This window comes from Diabrotica virgifera, chromosome 3 (genome assembly GCF_917563875.1).
Source record: "Diabrotica virgifera virgifera chromosome 3, PGI_DIABVI_V3a".
NCBI lineage: Eukaryota > Metazoa > Arthropoda > Insecta > Coleoptera > Chrysomelidae > Diabrotica > Diabrotica virgifera.
The window spans coordinates 205630722-205648026 of NC_065445.1; the positions used below are offsets into that span (position 1 = coordinate 205630722).

The 17305-nt window shown below is 33.0% G+C and overlaps 1 protein-coding gene across 20 annotated transcripts in view; it reads left to right on the forward strand.

The window, feature by feature from the left end:
• LOC126882335 (cytochrome P450 4C1-like) overlaps nucleotides 1-17305 on the forward strand; it is a 389204-nt gene that overhangs the window by 294141 nt on the left and 77758 nt on the right. For 10 of the 20 annotated variants that reach the window (XM_050647227.1, XM_050647219.1, XM_050647230.1 and 7 more), the window contains 3 exons: nucleotides 6899-7025; nucleotides 7079-7160; nucleotides 9224-9324. The exons of 8 other annotated variants lie outside the window; for them this stretch is intronic. In XM_050647227.1, coding sequence (XP_050503184.1) covers nucleotides 6899-7025; nucleotides 7079-7160; nucleotides 9224-9324 — 310 coding nt within the window. The remainder of the gene's footprint in view (nucleotides 1-6898; nucleotides 7026-7078; nucleotides 7161-9223; nucleotides 9325-17305) is intronic. 2 more of the 20 variants (XM_050647224.1, XM_050647221.1) reach the window with 2 other exon arrangements.

Consider the following 17305-nt stretch of genomic DNA (forward strand, 5'->3'; position numbering starts at 1 on the left):
AAGTTGGCATTTATCGCGGCGAAATGAGCAAATTAAACGAAATTTACCTAATTCACCACTATTTTGGCAAGAATAGGGGGGAGCGGAAAAATGGAGGGTGATGGAAAAAAACGGAGGTCATATTCGAGTTCAGCGACCCAAAATTAGTTAAGAACACCCATCAGAGTGTCTGTTCATTTTTCCATGTTGACCAGTGTAATAATAGAAAATTTCTAACATGAAAATAGAGCGATTTATGATAAAAAAAATGTCGGAACCAGCTTTGCTCTACGAAAAAATCAGTGAAAATAACCCCCTAACTACCCTCCTAATTAAAAATTGGTCTTTAACTTTCTGTAATTCCTTGTATATTTGTATTGTCAACACACCCAAGAAGTTTTACCTATTTAAAAGGCCAAATTTTAGATTAATTGGAGTTTAAAAAAAATTAATTTTTTGCACTTTCGTGTTTTTCACGTTTCATTTCCAAATATCTCCGAAAATACTGGAGATACGCAAAAAATGACAAATTACTAAATTATAGCCTTTTTAATAAATAAAATTATATTGTACATAGATTTTCATTGCAGTGAACAGTTAGCGAAATATAGCTGTTTAAAACCTCTATTTACGAGGAAACACCCCCTTATTCGAGCCATTTAAACCAAACCCAATTAAAAAGTAAGGGATATAACGGAATTTAATTTACACAGTCTTATAGTTCTTGAAAAATCCTACAAAACTATTTTTGAAAAAACTTTTTATCGCCAAAAATGAAAGAGCTACGTTTATAAAACGCGTTTTTCTTTCGAAATATTCGAATAGTCCGCTTGTGGAACATTTTCAATGCATGTATAATACCACAGAACTGGTTCGTATACTGGAAGATGACTTAAAAACAATGTGTATTTATACTTCTACATATTTGTAAATTCGTATTTTTGTGTAAATAAATGTTTTTGTAATTCTTTAATTCAATTTTTTTTCTGTATAGATCTATTCAATTATCTACTTATAAAAATTATAATGTTCTTAAGGGCCGATTTTAAGGATTGAAATATTATGATAATATATCCTAAAGCATAAAGCAATCGTTATTTTTAGCCAATCAAAACCAAATTTTACCCATAATAAAGTTTACAATGTTTTTATATAATTTTTGAAAATAAGGGGTAGTTAACACCCCTAAAAATAATCGACGCCCTTGTGCATGTTATAGAATATAAAGTACAGGGTGAGATGATCCTAATCCCAAATTTTAATGTAAATCGATGCAAGCCGAAATTATTCTTTTAGGGTAAGTAATTTTTTATATATAGCTCCAACAATGGTGGGTTTAAGGGTTAAAATATTATGATAGTATATCTTAAAGCATAAAACAATCATTATGTAACTAATAAGAACCAAATGTTGACAATATTAAAGTTTAAAATGTTGTTTTATAATTTTTTAGGTAGTGGGTAAAGAGTTTTTTTAGGGGTGGTTTTCACCCTTAAAAAACCAAAAGCGTACAACGGCTCAATATAGAAAATGAACTAGAGGATGAAATGAGCCTAATCCCAAATTTTTGTACAAATCGATGCTGGACGAAAAAATTTCGAGGTTTTGCCATTTTTCCAGCTTCATTTCCTCGACTATATCTCGTATAGCATCGTCGAAGTAATATTCGTTATCAACGACCTTAAAACCCTCGGGATAACAAGTTTCAACGATTTCCATAACGAATTTCTCTAAAACTCCAGGTTCTCCAATCCGGGCACCAGATACCTCTTACAACTTCGCCGACCCGATATTCGGGTTCAGCGATCTCAAGAACCCCGAGAACACAAATTTTGACTATCCTCATAACGAATTTTCTAAAACTCCAGGAGATAACGTACAAGCTGAGCACCAGGTATCTCGTACTGCATCGTCGCAGTACGAGATAAAAAACCTCGGGATAATAAGTTTCAATGATTTTCATAATGGATTTTCATAGAACTCCAGAAAACGACGTGAATACCAGAATACTCGGCACCAGGTACTTCCTACAGTTTTTCCAACACGATATTCGTGTTCAGCGACGCCTAAAACCACCCGATTATGAAAATTGAACTCATTTTCACGATCAGTTTCCGAGTTGTGGATTTTCATTTTTTGAACACTTTGGAAAATAGACTGACAAAAAAACCTTATATTTACCGGGGGCCTTAAATCAATACAGTCTTCTAATTAAAAAAATTAAGGATGAAACGGTCAATGATTTTGATACTGTTTCAATGTGAAGACATAGTATTTTTCACTTAGCAACACACGTGTCTCGTGGCAGTCATATAATGCCCCAGTGCCATATTCTTAGGGATTTTTTAAATAATTTTCCCATGTAAGACATTTGGTCTACATTTAAAAGGTTTCAACCTATGTATTTTTGGTGGCTCACCATGTAACACTGATGATGATCTTTTTAGAGAGCGAAAACCTTCTAAGATAAAAATTTATTTATTTTTAAAAGTAAAATATGGTTTTGCTTGTTTTTGATTCAAAGGGATTTACAATCGCTGGACAGCTCTTTTCACCATTGCAGGCTTCCTCAACAGCGCTAGCGTGCACACCTCTAAGTCGAAAAACAGCTCGACCATATCTTTAAGGGGAATTTCAAAGATCATTCAAATTCCAATTGGGACGCGATCCAGCGACATCTTTTAAACAAGTTGAAAAGTCTCAGATGCAGGATTCACCTTTGCCTATAATAAAATTAAAATGGTAAATAGTTATTTAAATCCGAAACTTTTCTTGTTAAAAGTTCATTCTCTCTCTCCTGTCGTTTCCTCATTACTGAGGATCGTGATTTTTTCCAATATTCCTAACAATGTTTCTCCATTGGTCTCTATCTTCAGCTGCTCTAAGAGTGTCTCAGAATGAGTTTCCAGCTGAATGCTTTATTTGGTCAGACCATCTAGTTGGTGATCGTTCTCTTGATCTTCTCCCCGGAACGTTTCCAGAAACAATTAATCTCTCCAAACTGTCATCACCTCTGCAAACCACGTAACCAAGGAATTGCAGAATTCCTTGCAGACATATTGTGGACAGCCTTTTTTTTAATATTGAGTTGGTTTAGAATGGAAACGTTTGTCCTATGAGCTGTTCAAGATATGCGCAGCATTCTTCTCCAGCACCACATCTCAAAGGCATCAATTTTTTGGCGCTCGCATGCGCGAAGAGTCCAAGTCTCTGCTCCGTATAGAAATATTGAGAATACAAGGGCATTCACCAGTCTCATCTTGATATTTTGAGAGAGAGATCTGTCTTTCCAAAGTTCAGTTAGGCGACTCATCGCATTTTTTGCCATACCAATACGTCTCCGAACTTCTGCTTCACAGTTACCATCGTTAATTATACTAGACCCGAGATAGACAAAGGTGTTTACTATCTGGTATTCCTGTAATATGTTAGCCAGTTGAATAGTGTCAAATCTGTCGACCACCATTATTTTTGTCTTAGCTTTATTGATTTTCAGACCAACTTTATTGCTTTCGTACTCAACTCTTCGCAGAAGATCAAACATTTCTTGCTCATTTGCTGCTATAAGTGTAGTGTCATCAGCAAATCTTAAATTGGAGATTTTTCTACCAGCTACTGTTACTCCACCGGCCCATCCTTCTAAAACCATCCTCATGACATGTTCACCATAAATGTTAAATAAGTCAGGTGACAACACGCATCCTTGTCTAACACCTCTCTCGGTCTTGAATTGGTTTGAGAACTTCTGATCTAGTCGTACTGTCGCTATATTAGACTGGTACATATTTTTAATAAGTGTCACCAGGTGCATTGGTGCGCCCATTTCTATTAAAATTGACCACAGATTTATCCAGCTTACACAATCAAATGCCTTTTGGTAGTCAACGAAGCATATAATCATAGGTACTTGAAATTCTCTAGACTTTTCAATGAGTTGTCTCAGGTTCAGGATTTGTTCCCTTGTACCTTTACCCTTTACAAACCCCGCTTGTTCCTGACGTATTTGGTAATGTAGATAGTTTTTTAATCTGTTTTTGACGATATGCAACAAGATTTTACTAGCATGTGTTATTAGTGACAGTGTGCGGTAGTTTTCACATCTGGTAGTAGTTCCTTTTTTGTGTAGTGGGATATAAATTGAGGTACACCAATCAGATGGCCATTTTCCTGAATTCCAAACAGCGACACAGATAGAATGGATGATATTTAATCCTTTGTCACCTTAATCCTTAATCCTTAATCTGCGACTTTTACAATTTTTAAGACCGCAGACGACTAATATAGAAAACAAAAAGGACTTCACTATATGCAATCACATTCCGTTTTCATTCTTCCAGGAAAAGGACAGAAAGAAACTTCCTAGTACTTAAGTCTGAGTAAAGATAGAACAGTAAAAGATGATTTTGCTTGTTTTCGATTCAGAGGGATGCACAATCAATTTGTGATTTATTTTTCTACGGCCGTGCTTAAACAGCCACTCTCTAGCACGAATTTCGTTTCCGAAAGTTGCATTCTCCCGCACGGCGTGCGTAAAAGTAAATTTTCCCGCACGGCGGCTTGCGGAAAAGTAGAATACCTTCTAATATGGCATTATGATATACTATAATACATGCAATAAACTAATATTTAGATATTGTTTACTAATTTATTTCAAATGTATCTTATTGTGTTCATAATTTAATGAAATTTTTCTACGACCGTTTAATAATATGCTCATTATTAGCTATTTTTTCATACATAATAGCACTCATTACTGTACCCGTGAGTAATAGTTCATTATTCACGGGCTGAAGTTACTCACGGGTCATTACTCACGGGCTGAAGTTAGCTTCAAGTGACGCATGCCACTTTTAATATTAATCGTATATAAACTGCAAATAAAATTACTTAAAACTTGTTTATTAATACAACAATTATTGTAATTTATATCAATAATAAACTTCTAAATATTTTTAAATGAATTTTAACTGTAACAATGTCAGTATATGTTTTACGTTTATAGCTTGTTTACTAGAAATTTTGACGTTTATCGTTTATTTTAGTGACAGTGACATTAGCGCATTTTGTTTGTGTTAATTGGAATTTATAACTAATATTGTGTTTACTTTTCAAGTTATATTGTATTAAATATGTTGTAACATATTATATAAGTATAGTTATATTATTTTTTCTACGACCGTTTAATAACATGCTCATTATTCGCCATTTTTTCATAGATAATAGCACCCATTACTGTACCCGTAAGTAATAATTCATTACTCACGGGCTGAAGTTAATCACGGGTCATTACTCACGGGCTGAAGTTAGATTCAAGTGGCGCATGCCGCTTTTAATATTAATCGTATATAAACTGCAAATAAAATTACTTAAACTTGTTTATTTAATACAATAATTATTGTAAATTATATCAATAAATAACTTCGAAAAATTTTTAAAGGAATTTTAACTGTAACAATGTCAGTATATTTTTTACGTTTATATCTTGTTTACTAAAAATTTTGACGTTTATCATTTATTTTAGTGACAGTGACATTAGCGCATTTTGTTTATGTTAATTGGAATTTATAACTAACATTGTGTTTATTTTTCAAGTTATATTGTGTTAAATATGTTGTAACATATTATGTATAGTAGATATATTATTATATTATATATAGTTAAATACTATATGAAATACGTCCACCGACAACAGCCATTTTCTATTTCTTAAATTCACTGGCAGTAGGTACAAATTTAAACTTATAATTTTTCGGAAACGAATAGAACTTAAATTGACTATTTCTAGTTGTATTTTTACAATAAATAAGAATTTGGTAATAGTAAGCAACCAAATATTCAGCCACGTACTAGGGGTAAATAGCATTTAGGTATTTTTGTAAATTATTATAATTTAAATTTCCAGTAGTTGATAATTAAATTTTTTACTAATTAAAACAAAGAAAGGTCGTAGAAAAAGTATAGTATTCTACTCGCATGTAATGGCTATTACTCACTCTGATGAATTACGACACTCGCCTACGGCTCGTGTCGCAAACTTCATCATCGTGAGTAATAGCCATCATTACATGCTCGTTGAATAATATACTAATATTAAATATAGTTAAATGTAAATACACATTATAACTATATGAAAAATATGTCCACCGACAATAGCCATTTCCTATTTATTAGATTCACTGACAGTAGGTACAAATTTATGCTTATAATTTTTCAGAAACGAATAGAACTTGGATTGACTCTTTCTTGTTGTATTTTTACAATAAATAAGAATTTGGTAATAGTAGGCAACCAATTATTCAGCCTAGGGGTACACAGCATTTAGGTATTTTTTAAATTATTATAATTTAAATCTCGAGTAGTTTATAATTATATTTTTTACTAATTAAAATAAAAAAGTTCGTAGAAAAAGTATAGTAATCTACTTGCATGTAATGGCTATTGCTCACTTTGTGTCGCAAACTTCATCATCGTGAGTAATAGCCATCATTACATGCTCGTTGAATAATATACTATAACGAAATAATTCGATGAAATACAATTATTTTGACATAATATTTAAAAGTCAAATCAGTAGACAATTACAATGGTTTTAAATCGTCGTCATGGAAACCAATATCGACGTCGTGGTAACCCATTATATTGAAAGTTTGGTTTTGACAACCTTGTCAAAGAATTAATTTGTGTATTTTCACTCCTAAATAAAAATGGATATGACTCTATTTTTTGTGGCTTTTTTCCAAACGTACAAACGGCCCTAGAAAAAATATTCTTCCTAACTCATGCGGAAAGTGTCTTCCCCGCACTCGACTGCTTGCCCGAACTCCGCTATCGCGTCGTTCTGGTCAACGGCAGTCTCGTGCGTGAAAGTATCACTTTCCGCACTAGTTAGGAAAATAACTATTTTGTTTATTAATTTCAGACTAATGGAAATAATAAGTGTTAGGATGCTCCATGTCTGGCATCAATTGAGATTTACTTGGAGATTATATCCAATGAGCAGAGAGTTTGATAAAGCATTTAAAATTGCTAAAGACTTCTCATCTACTGTAAGTACTATTGTGAAAAATGACAATGACGGCAATAACACGTATTCTTGTAGCTTATAGCAAATACAAAGAGGAAATATGAATCAACTAGAGGGAACTCAAGTTTTGAAGATGATATTGCGTTGGCTGTCCAAGGTAATATTTTTTTAGTATAGTGGGTTTCTATCTACATATCTATCTAAACAGCCTACTACCTAAACATCCTTGGATGTAGGCCTTCTTTTCCTTCTTCTATTCCTTGAGCTGTTTGCATCCATTTTGACCCGGCGTGTTTCTTGAAGTCATCTGACTTGGCCATCTGATTGTGGCCTTCCCCTTTTCGTTTGTGGTGCCACGGTCTCCAATATATAATCGTCTTAGTCCATCTTTTATCCTTCTGCCTTAGGATACATCCGGCAAACTTCTAATTAACACATTAACGCCCAAGTTTTTTTTTTATTTAAAAATCTTTACTTTTAGGGTTAATTTGATGAAAATGTTAATAATTTAATCCAAAAAACAAGTTTTTCGGTTTCCTGTCTTTTTTTAAAAAAATTATATGGTGTTACCATATGGTAACGCTGGGCGCTTAAGGAATTTTTAGTATCGCTGAAACCAAAGTTTTTAATTTTGTTTTAAATATTTGTTTAACAATATTTTCATCTTCTGGTGTGGTATCCTATAAAATAATTAACACATAAACCAACGTTGCATTTTTTACACATTGTTCGTCCAGATGTTGTACATCTGTCTCCAGCACATCGCCTTCTACTGCTTGATGTAACAAATGGTCGAAGCGATCAAAACGAAGATCTGGCAAGTTCTGTCTATGTAGACTAGGTCTTCCTGTATATAAGGGACGACTTCCATATCTTGCGAGAAGAACTTGGGCCAATTCTCTCCTAAACGAAAGCAATGATATATTTTTTACTGCAAATTGCTACTAGGTAGGTTGAAACACCTTGATCCATCCAGTCGGTACCCACCATATTTTGTTGTATTCAGCAATATAGTGGGGCCGACTTACTTGAATGTGGCATTTTTCTTCATGAGAAAATCTTTTTACCGTCCCCAATGCTGAATCATCACAACTCGTAGATGCTATTGTAACAACAGAGTTATCTTTTTATCGCACCAGTAACACTATCACTTCTGCTAACTAAAATCCAAGACTGAAAAAAAAAAATAAGATTATGACTCCGTAAGCGCCCACCGCAACCATATGGTAACGGCCTACTTTGACTATTCCTACCGAATTCGCTACATTTAATTGTTGATAAAATACAACAATTTATAATAAGTTGGGGTATAATAAACTTAGTTTTTTTTATTATGCAAATATAGTTGCTAGAAGACTATCAAAAATTGCTTACGCAAAACGGATGTCCATCTTTTTCTATAAATTTAAACCACACTGTCATATGATTATCTCTCGACGGTTGAGAAAAGGCTAAAATACGAATCCGTTACGTTTTATGGGTGCCTGAAGTATTCCTAGAAACCATAGTTCTCAAAATATATGGCTGCCTAATTCCATGGGCATACCACAGAATTTTTAAAAATCATGTGTTTTAGGTTACCATATGGTAACGCTGGGCGCTAATGGGTTAAGCTTTGCTATTTGAGTTGAGACATCTTTCACTTTTGTTTTGTTATGGATCCATTCGCTTCTTTTCCTGTCTGATAGTTTAAATTTGAGCATTTTTGTTTCCATGGATCTTTCTGTCTTTGACACTTTTTCCATAATTTTCTTTGCAAACGTCTATTTCTGAGAGCCATATATGACAACAGGGAGTATACATCGATTGAAGACTCTTGTTTTTATGTATTGGTGGTATTTTTTGTTCTTTTGAATAAAAGACAATTGTTCAAATTAGGCCAGGCCAATCTTATTATTTTCTTTATTTCTTCGATCTGATTTTCTTTATTTAATTTAGTGATTGTCCTAGGTATATAGAGAGGGGCTAAATGATGGAATAAATAATTTTTTTGAGAATAGTAGATTTTTGAGAGCAATTCCGAAACAGTTCGATTTTTATTTTTAAATTATGATTTGTTGGCATATGAATCAAACTAGTGATGTCATTCGTCTGGGTGTGATGAAATAGTTGATGAATTCTTTAATTAGGTACCTACTATGCCACACGATGTGATGGACAAATTTTGTTACAGAATTTATAAGTTTTTTTTAGCTAAAAGTAGGTATGTTTTATTTTTAGGTAAACATCGCGATGGTATTTCATTTTTAGATCTTATTTATAAAAATACTAAATTCTCTGAACAAGAAATAACGGATGAAATCAACACATTTTTAATAGCAGTAAGCACATTATTTTATGATTATTTTAATGCATTTTAATAAACGCTCTAATAATAATTTATGAGTAAAATGGGATGTTAAAACCGTAACCGGTAATGAAAGACCTATTTGGTTGTCAAATTGATAATATTTTTCTAAATTGCGCACTCTACATGGTCTTAATGTGATTAACGACTAATCACAAGATAATTTTTTCCCATGTTTGTCATAATAGCCAGGTAAATGACCATTTTGGAGTGTATTCTTACCCTCTAAATTTGTAAAATATGGACTCTTGCCCTCTACTTTTCAGCCCACGGTTGCCCTTACTTTGGGTTGAAAACTACCTCTTCTCGTAAGCAACAAAAGTAATTTTTATCCTACCGAGTTGTTTCACTCACACACTTCCCGAGAAGTCAATACGTTTGAGTTATTTGCGAGTTAAAATGTTCATTTTTCGACAAAAGACTCCCAATTTCAGACGGTTTTTTTGCAAATAACTCAAAAAGTATTTTATCGACAAAATATTTTTAGTAAGAAAAGTGTAACCTCTAAAACCAAATGGACTCAGTAGAATCACAGTGTAGCTCATAAAAAATAGGTCCCTTATTCGTCAAATTTCAAATCGAATATTTCAATGTGAAATAGCCAAAAAATTAAGCACTTTTCGAGGGAAACTTATCAATACTTTAAGCGTTTCTTCTTCTTATGGTACCATATCCTTAACACTAGAAGCACCAGAGCGGTCATTTTGACTGCTTTCTATTTTTGACCCTCTGTAATACTTATTCTTGTTTTAGAAAGTTGATAATTTAGAACTTGTCCTAGATCTACTTGAGGATTATAATTCCTCCTTTACAGGTACTTATACTAAATTTATAATCAAGATGCAGTAGAAATAAACAAACCAAGACACGTTAAATTCTACTAGAAGCACTCCCGAATCATAATTTACAATGTATAAACTTTGGAAATCATGATTTCGGATTTACAATTTATATAAGTACATTGTAAAATTATGATTCGGGAGTGCTCGTAGTAGCATTTAACGTGTCTTGGTTTGTTTATTTCTACTGCATCTTGATTGTAAATTTAGTATAGTGTAATTACTTTTTGAGATGTGTTAATATATACCTAGAAGCAGCAGGGCGGTCATTTTGACTGCTTTCTATTTTTGACCCTCTGTATCACTACTTATTCATAGTTATTCTAGAAACTTAAAAATCTAGGACTTTGCTACATCTATTAAATAGATGTACCAAAGTCCTAGATTTTTAAGTTTCTAGAATAACTATGAATAAGTAGTGATACAGAGGGTTGTAGCAAAATATACAATTCTCTATAAATAATTTCCATATTGCCGACGCAAGTGCAAATTTATCTGTTGATCATCGCTCAGAACTGGTACTTCTCCTCTGTAATAAGGACCGCATTTTTTTCTAGACACCAACATATTCAACAAAAATTACACTAAGTACCTACGTGCAAGTTCCCTTTTGCAGGTAGGTACTTAGTGTAATTTTTGTTGAATATGTTGGTGTCTACCTAGAAAAAAAAATGCGGTCCTTATTACGGAGGAGAAGTACCACATCTGAGCGATGATCAACATATAAATTTGCACTTGCGTCGGCAATATGGAACTTATTTATAGAGAATTGTATATTTTGCTACACCTACAACTGGCTAAAATATATTTATCGACAAACAGTTTTTTCCCACAAAAGCAAGATGTCACTTCACCCAGTACATGGCGTATAAACCCGATAAGTTTGGAATCAAATTCTGGCGAACTGCTAATGTCTAGTCCAAATATTTATTGTACGGATTTCCTTACATACGGAAAGATAAACAACGACCAGACAATCAACTTCTAGGGGAACATATAATTAGCCGTCTAATTGGCCCATTTATGAATAAGGGAAGAAATGTTACGATACATAAAAAGTATTATGAAAGAAGGCTACCAGCAGTACTGGAACGATATACCGAGGAAGAAAGGGTATTCTTCCGTCAATAAAAACGAAAAGATAGAATTATACAAATCAAAAATTTTCATACACGAAGACTTGAGGTAACCAGGGAAACCAGGTGTACGAGAGAAAAATGATCAAAAATATTCTAGCACTGAATTCTCTATACTCATACAATATTGAAATAGGCATAGACAGAAAGAAGGAACCTAAAACCATTACCTACTACAGCCATACAAAATACGGAGTAGACGTTGTAGATCAGATGGCCATACAGTGCTCAACCAAATCAGCTTCAAGAAGATGGCCGTTGCAGGCTTTTTTAAATATCTTAGATATGGTAGGTATAAATGCTTGGATTCTGTATTAGGAAGTTACTGGTTGTCAAATATCTGGGCAAACTTTCCTACCTCAGTTAGCAGAAGAATTGCGACAAGATCATCTGACTAATTTTGCAGGACAATATCAACGGAAACAAATCAGAGATACAACACCTCAATCAAATAATAAACGTAGGCAGTGACAAAAGCTAAAATATCTCGGACATGTGATGCGGAGCGAGAAGTATGGCATCCTATGACTCATAAGGCAAGGAGGGGTAGATAGTAGAAGAAGCATCGGAAGAAGACAAATTTCATGGCTGAGGTTTGGATGCAGCTCAAAACAGCTATTCAGAGCTACTGACTCAAAAATTAAAATAGCTATGATGATTGCCAACCTCCGTAGCAGATATAGCACCTGAAGAAGAAGAAGTGGAAAACTGGGAACTAAAACTAAAATAAAACATATTAGTCATATACTGCCGTGCTAGGCCCAAAGGCGGTAACTAACATTTCACAAAATGGTGGCAAAATCGATTTCAAAATTGAGTGCTACAATTTTGGCCCGTAAGGGATTTATGGACTAGCTAATAGTTTTTATGCATGGATATATGCCCCAGTTTATTAAGGGAACCATTAATTATATTTTAAAACAAAGTTTTATATAAAAAGAGGTAGATACCGCTAAAACGTTTTATCAAAACTTACTATAAAACTAAGCCTATTAGCGGTATGTGGTTTACAGTTGTGATTGATATGAAATAAAAAGCTTTTCTGTATATTACAGTTTATTAAATTGAAAGAATTAAAGTACTATTAAGTGTTATTATTTTGTTGAGCTACAATATGACAACAACAAATTGACAATATTTAATTGTAGTTATATCTGTTTCTTTCAAGAGTCAATAAATACATATTGGTTCATTAATATTAATGTTCTATTTGTGATTCAATATAGACAATTTAATAGACCACCAAACAACATAATTTGTGTCTGGTACATATACAAAACCTATTTAGTATTACAGTACAATGGTATTACCTCATAATTAACATTTTTTATAAAATCTTTTATAGTGCGTCTAATATTTTGGGCAGAACTGTACTTATACTAAACAGAATTCGTTCAGATTGTTATAGATGTTTAAACATCTGCTGAACCGTTTTAAAGAATTCTTTAACTGTGAATGTGATTGTAAACCATACTTTTGACTCTCTCAGCTATTTTTATTTTGTTTCTTAGCGACAAAGGTTTGCTATTTTACGACAGGCCTGAGTTATTATAGAGCTTCAAGATTTTTATGATCGCCGACACCTGCCCTAATATTATTATGTATTGTTATATTATTGGGTACTTCACAATATTATATTTGGGAAAATACCATAATTTACAGTAATTAGGGCAAACATTTTATTAGTTGTATTGTACAAACTAGTTATATGTTATGATTAAAATATGATGACCATTGTCTTTTAGACCGAAAAATACCTAATTATGGGATATATAAGATTTTTAAAATATGCAAACAAATTTTTGGATTATTATCCAGGTACCTGACGCATTCTTAGAAAATTTATAAAGGAATAAAACCAGCATTTTTGTATAAAACTTACGTAAAGAATTCTCAAAAGATTAAATAAAGATATCCCAAATCTACAATCCCGTATCTATAATAGCATTGTATAACTAGACTACTAGACATTATCTCGTTAAACAATGATATTAGCTTGTATTTAAACAAAATAAAAATGCAATCAATGGGACTGCTAATTCTAATCCCATGTACGACCAACAAAGGGTTTAAACATACAGAAAACTGAAACAAACCTTGACACAAAGTATGAAACAAACCTTGCGCCTGTATAGGCTGAACATAGTTTTTTTTCACCTCTTGTAATTGCTTTACAATAAATTTTTCTCTTTCTACAATATTGTCTTCAGTGGTATCACCTCGTGGTTCACAACTCTTACTCGACTCTACTTGATTTTCTAAAAAAACATAATACCTATTTTAAGTCTCTTTTTCTAAAAATGTTTGTGGACAGCCTGTGGATATATTATTAAGTTTTTAAAACCTAATTAAAAAAAGACATATTTTTTAAATATGAAAATCTCTTACTGCCTAATTTAAGATATAAAAAATCATCCACTTGGGGCAGATTCATATTGTTTAGGACAACATAATTTGGTTAATTCTTGAAATATTATAAACAAAAATGAAAATACATTTCAATAGATATAATAAACTCGAAAATTTCTTACCATCCTCGCTAATTATTTCTTTTACTAACTATCTAATACCATCCCCTCTTTGTGAACACACACACACAACTCTTTTAACTAACACAATAATTTATTGTAAAGTTAGGCCGAATTTACTTTGTAATACTAAGGCGATTTGGCGGTTTCTAAATATAGGCGTAGCATTCTTGAAAGTAGATTAGCGGTAAGTGGAATATGCTAAGGTATATGGACGGCAACTGTAGCAGATACCGTCAAAACGCCATAGTATTTAACATTTGCCGCCAAATGGCTTAGTATTTTAACTGAAAAGTGTAGATACCGCTAACAGAATTGCAATTTTATTTAAAATATAATGCTTCTACAACTCCAAAAACTTTATAAATATATACTAAATACCCTATTTTACCTAAAAATACAAAAATCTCATTTTCGATAAAAAATCAGTTCCCGCCTTTGGGCTTAGCACGGCAGTATAGGTACCTATGAAAAAAATTTTGTGTAGGTCTTGTACAAGCAAAATTAAAAAATTTTGTTACTACATAAATTGTGCTTAAATAATTAAATAATTTATTTGAATTAACTAAATGTCTTTTGCTAGTAGGTGTTAACTCAATATAGGTTTTTTTTTCAATTAAAGAAACGATACGAAAACGACTGGCGATAGAACATTTTAATACCCTTCTTCTTCACCGGTCCGGTGCTTCTAGGTATGCAAAAATGTTGGTGCTTCTAGTGTTAAGGACCTAGACCATTACATTTGCCCATTTAATCTTATTGCAGCCGCCCTGAAAATAGTTCTTTGAAGATCATATTCGTCCATTGTCGTAGGTTTTTAAGCCAAGAGTTGCGGCTTCTTCCTGTTACCGTTTTGCTATTGATTTTACCTTCGGTTATAAGTTGGATTAGTTCATACATTTAATTTCTAACGATGTGACTAAAATATTATGTTTTTCGTTCCTTTATTATAAGCATAAACTCCCTTTCTTAATTCATCCTCCGCAAGACTTCCGCTTTGTCGTATGGCTCATGTAGGATATTCTGAGCATTTTACGGTGACATCAGAATTCGAATGCTTTGGATTCTTTTTTGTGTTGCTTATGTCATTGCCCAGGCTTCAATACCATAGAGCAGGTGTAAAAAATATAGCACTTAAGTATTCTAGTTCTCAATGAGATACCCAGCTGGCGGTTGTATAAAAATTTTTGCATTTTGTAAAACACTGCAACCGTTTCCACACATCTTCTTATCTCTAGTGAGTGTTCCTAAGTTTCATCAAGATTATTTCCAAAGTAGGTTATTCTTGTTACTCTTTCCAGACTTATTAGGTCTGGATCCCGCGTATGAAAAAAAAGTTGTTAATAGCTTTGTTAATAGCTTAAGGGTGTCTAGTCGGACAAACTTTTATATATGGGAACACTGGAACAGGAGAAGTTTTATTTGTGGAACAGGTTAAAAATTTGGAACAGTCAGACCACGAAAACGGCACATGTATTTTGTCCGACAGAACAGACTTAAACTCTCCGAACAGAGATTAAACTCTCATGCAAAAATCAGACTGCTATTTATCACCAAATGGGCGTTTTAATGAGTGGAACATGTAAAATATGTCAAATGACAGGAATTATAACAGGTGATAAATAGCAGTCTGATTTTTGCATGAGAGTTTAATATCTGTTCGGAGAGTTTAAGTCTGTTCTGTCGGACAAAATAAATTTGCCGTTTTCGTGGTCTGACCGTTCCAAATTTTTAACCTGTTTCACAATTAAAACTACCCCTGTTCCAGTGTTCCCATATATCAACAAATATAACAAATTTTCAGCTTGCTATTAATCAACTTTTTTTTCATACGCGGTATCCAGACCTATATTCCGTCAACGTTGACCTTTCCCTTCTGTTTTGGTTCTTGCTGATGAGCATAGTTTTTGTCTTTTTTATATTCAATTTCATTCCAAAGTCTACATTCTGTCGTTACTCGGTCCATTAGGCGTTGCACTGCTTGCAACATTAGGCGTTGCAGTGCTTGCAACATTAGGCGTTGCAATGACCGTGTCATCAGCGTATCGTAGGTTATTTATATATTGCCCGTTTATAATTATACCATCAGAGGTGTCTTCCAAACCTTTCTTAAATATCTTCTCAGAGTAAACGTTGAACAGCAAAGGTGAGAGAACAACATCTCTGTTTTACTCATTTCTTGAAGTTGATTTTTCAGATGTTTCGCTTTTTATTCTGATTTTAACTTATTTTCTTGTAGACGAGGGCGGATCTGTTTTGAGGTGGATGTGAGAGGTGGCATTCGGATTTTTGCAGATAAAGTTAGGTGGCATCTTCAATAATTATAATTGACTTATGCTCTTTCTCAAATATGCCCGGAACTAAAAAAATTTAAATATTTATACTCCATTAAAATGTTACATTTTTTAAGCCGTACCTTGCATTTGTTAGAAGAGTCAATTTTATTTCTTTAATATGTAGGGGGGATCAGTAGAAGCTTAAATTCAAGTTTTTGGGGTCTCCACCCTTGTCCCCCGGCCGCCATCTTGGAGAAGGTGTGCAAAGGGGTTTCGCGCTATATCTCGTAAACTACTAACCCTACGGAAAATCTAATTACACATAAAATGTAGCAAATTAAATTTTCTACAATTTTATTTCTATCACTTTTTATCGTCAAGTGACCAACAAAAAAGATATAAACAAAAATATGTAAAAAGTTTTTAACAAGATTCGTTTTGGAGGCTATAACTTTTTTTCAGTTCATTTTAAAATAAAATAACATTATAGTAATTTTGTAGAGGGTTTTTCAGCGAACAATTTCTACTATAATTTTGTTTAATTCTATTTATTTATATAAGTGTTACAGCGCTCCAAACTTGACCAGATTCTCGAATGCTCATAGGGATATAATAAAAACAAAAGTTAGGCTTACTTTTCTATCTATATAAATATATTTTTCAACTAGTCCGTTCTTTAACGTTAAAATATTGCAAAATCTCTAAATTTTAAAGAACCGCTTCGATTGACATGAAATTTGGCGTACACATAGCTAACAAGACAAAGAAAAAAAGTTATATTGTGCCGATATGTGCTTTTGCCCTGGGGGTGTTTTTCACCCCCTCTTGGGGGTGAAAAAATATTCGTCCGAAGAAAGGAAATGGATAAACTGGCTAATTTTAAGTAACTTTTGATCTATAGAGTTTTTTCACTAAGTCCATTCTTTTCGAGTTATTTGGCAGTGAACATGTTCATTTTTTCAACAAAATAACCACGCTTTTAGACGGTTTTTCGCAAATAACTCAAATAGTAAGTATTTTGTCGAAAAAACATTCTTAGCAAAAATATAGCCTGTAAAAATTTTTAAAAAATGGTGTATATATCACGTCTCTACACCTAGTAAAAGCACAGTTATAGCTAATGAAAAATAGGTTCTTATTCGTCAGATTCCAAATAGAATATTTCAACGTGAATTA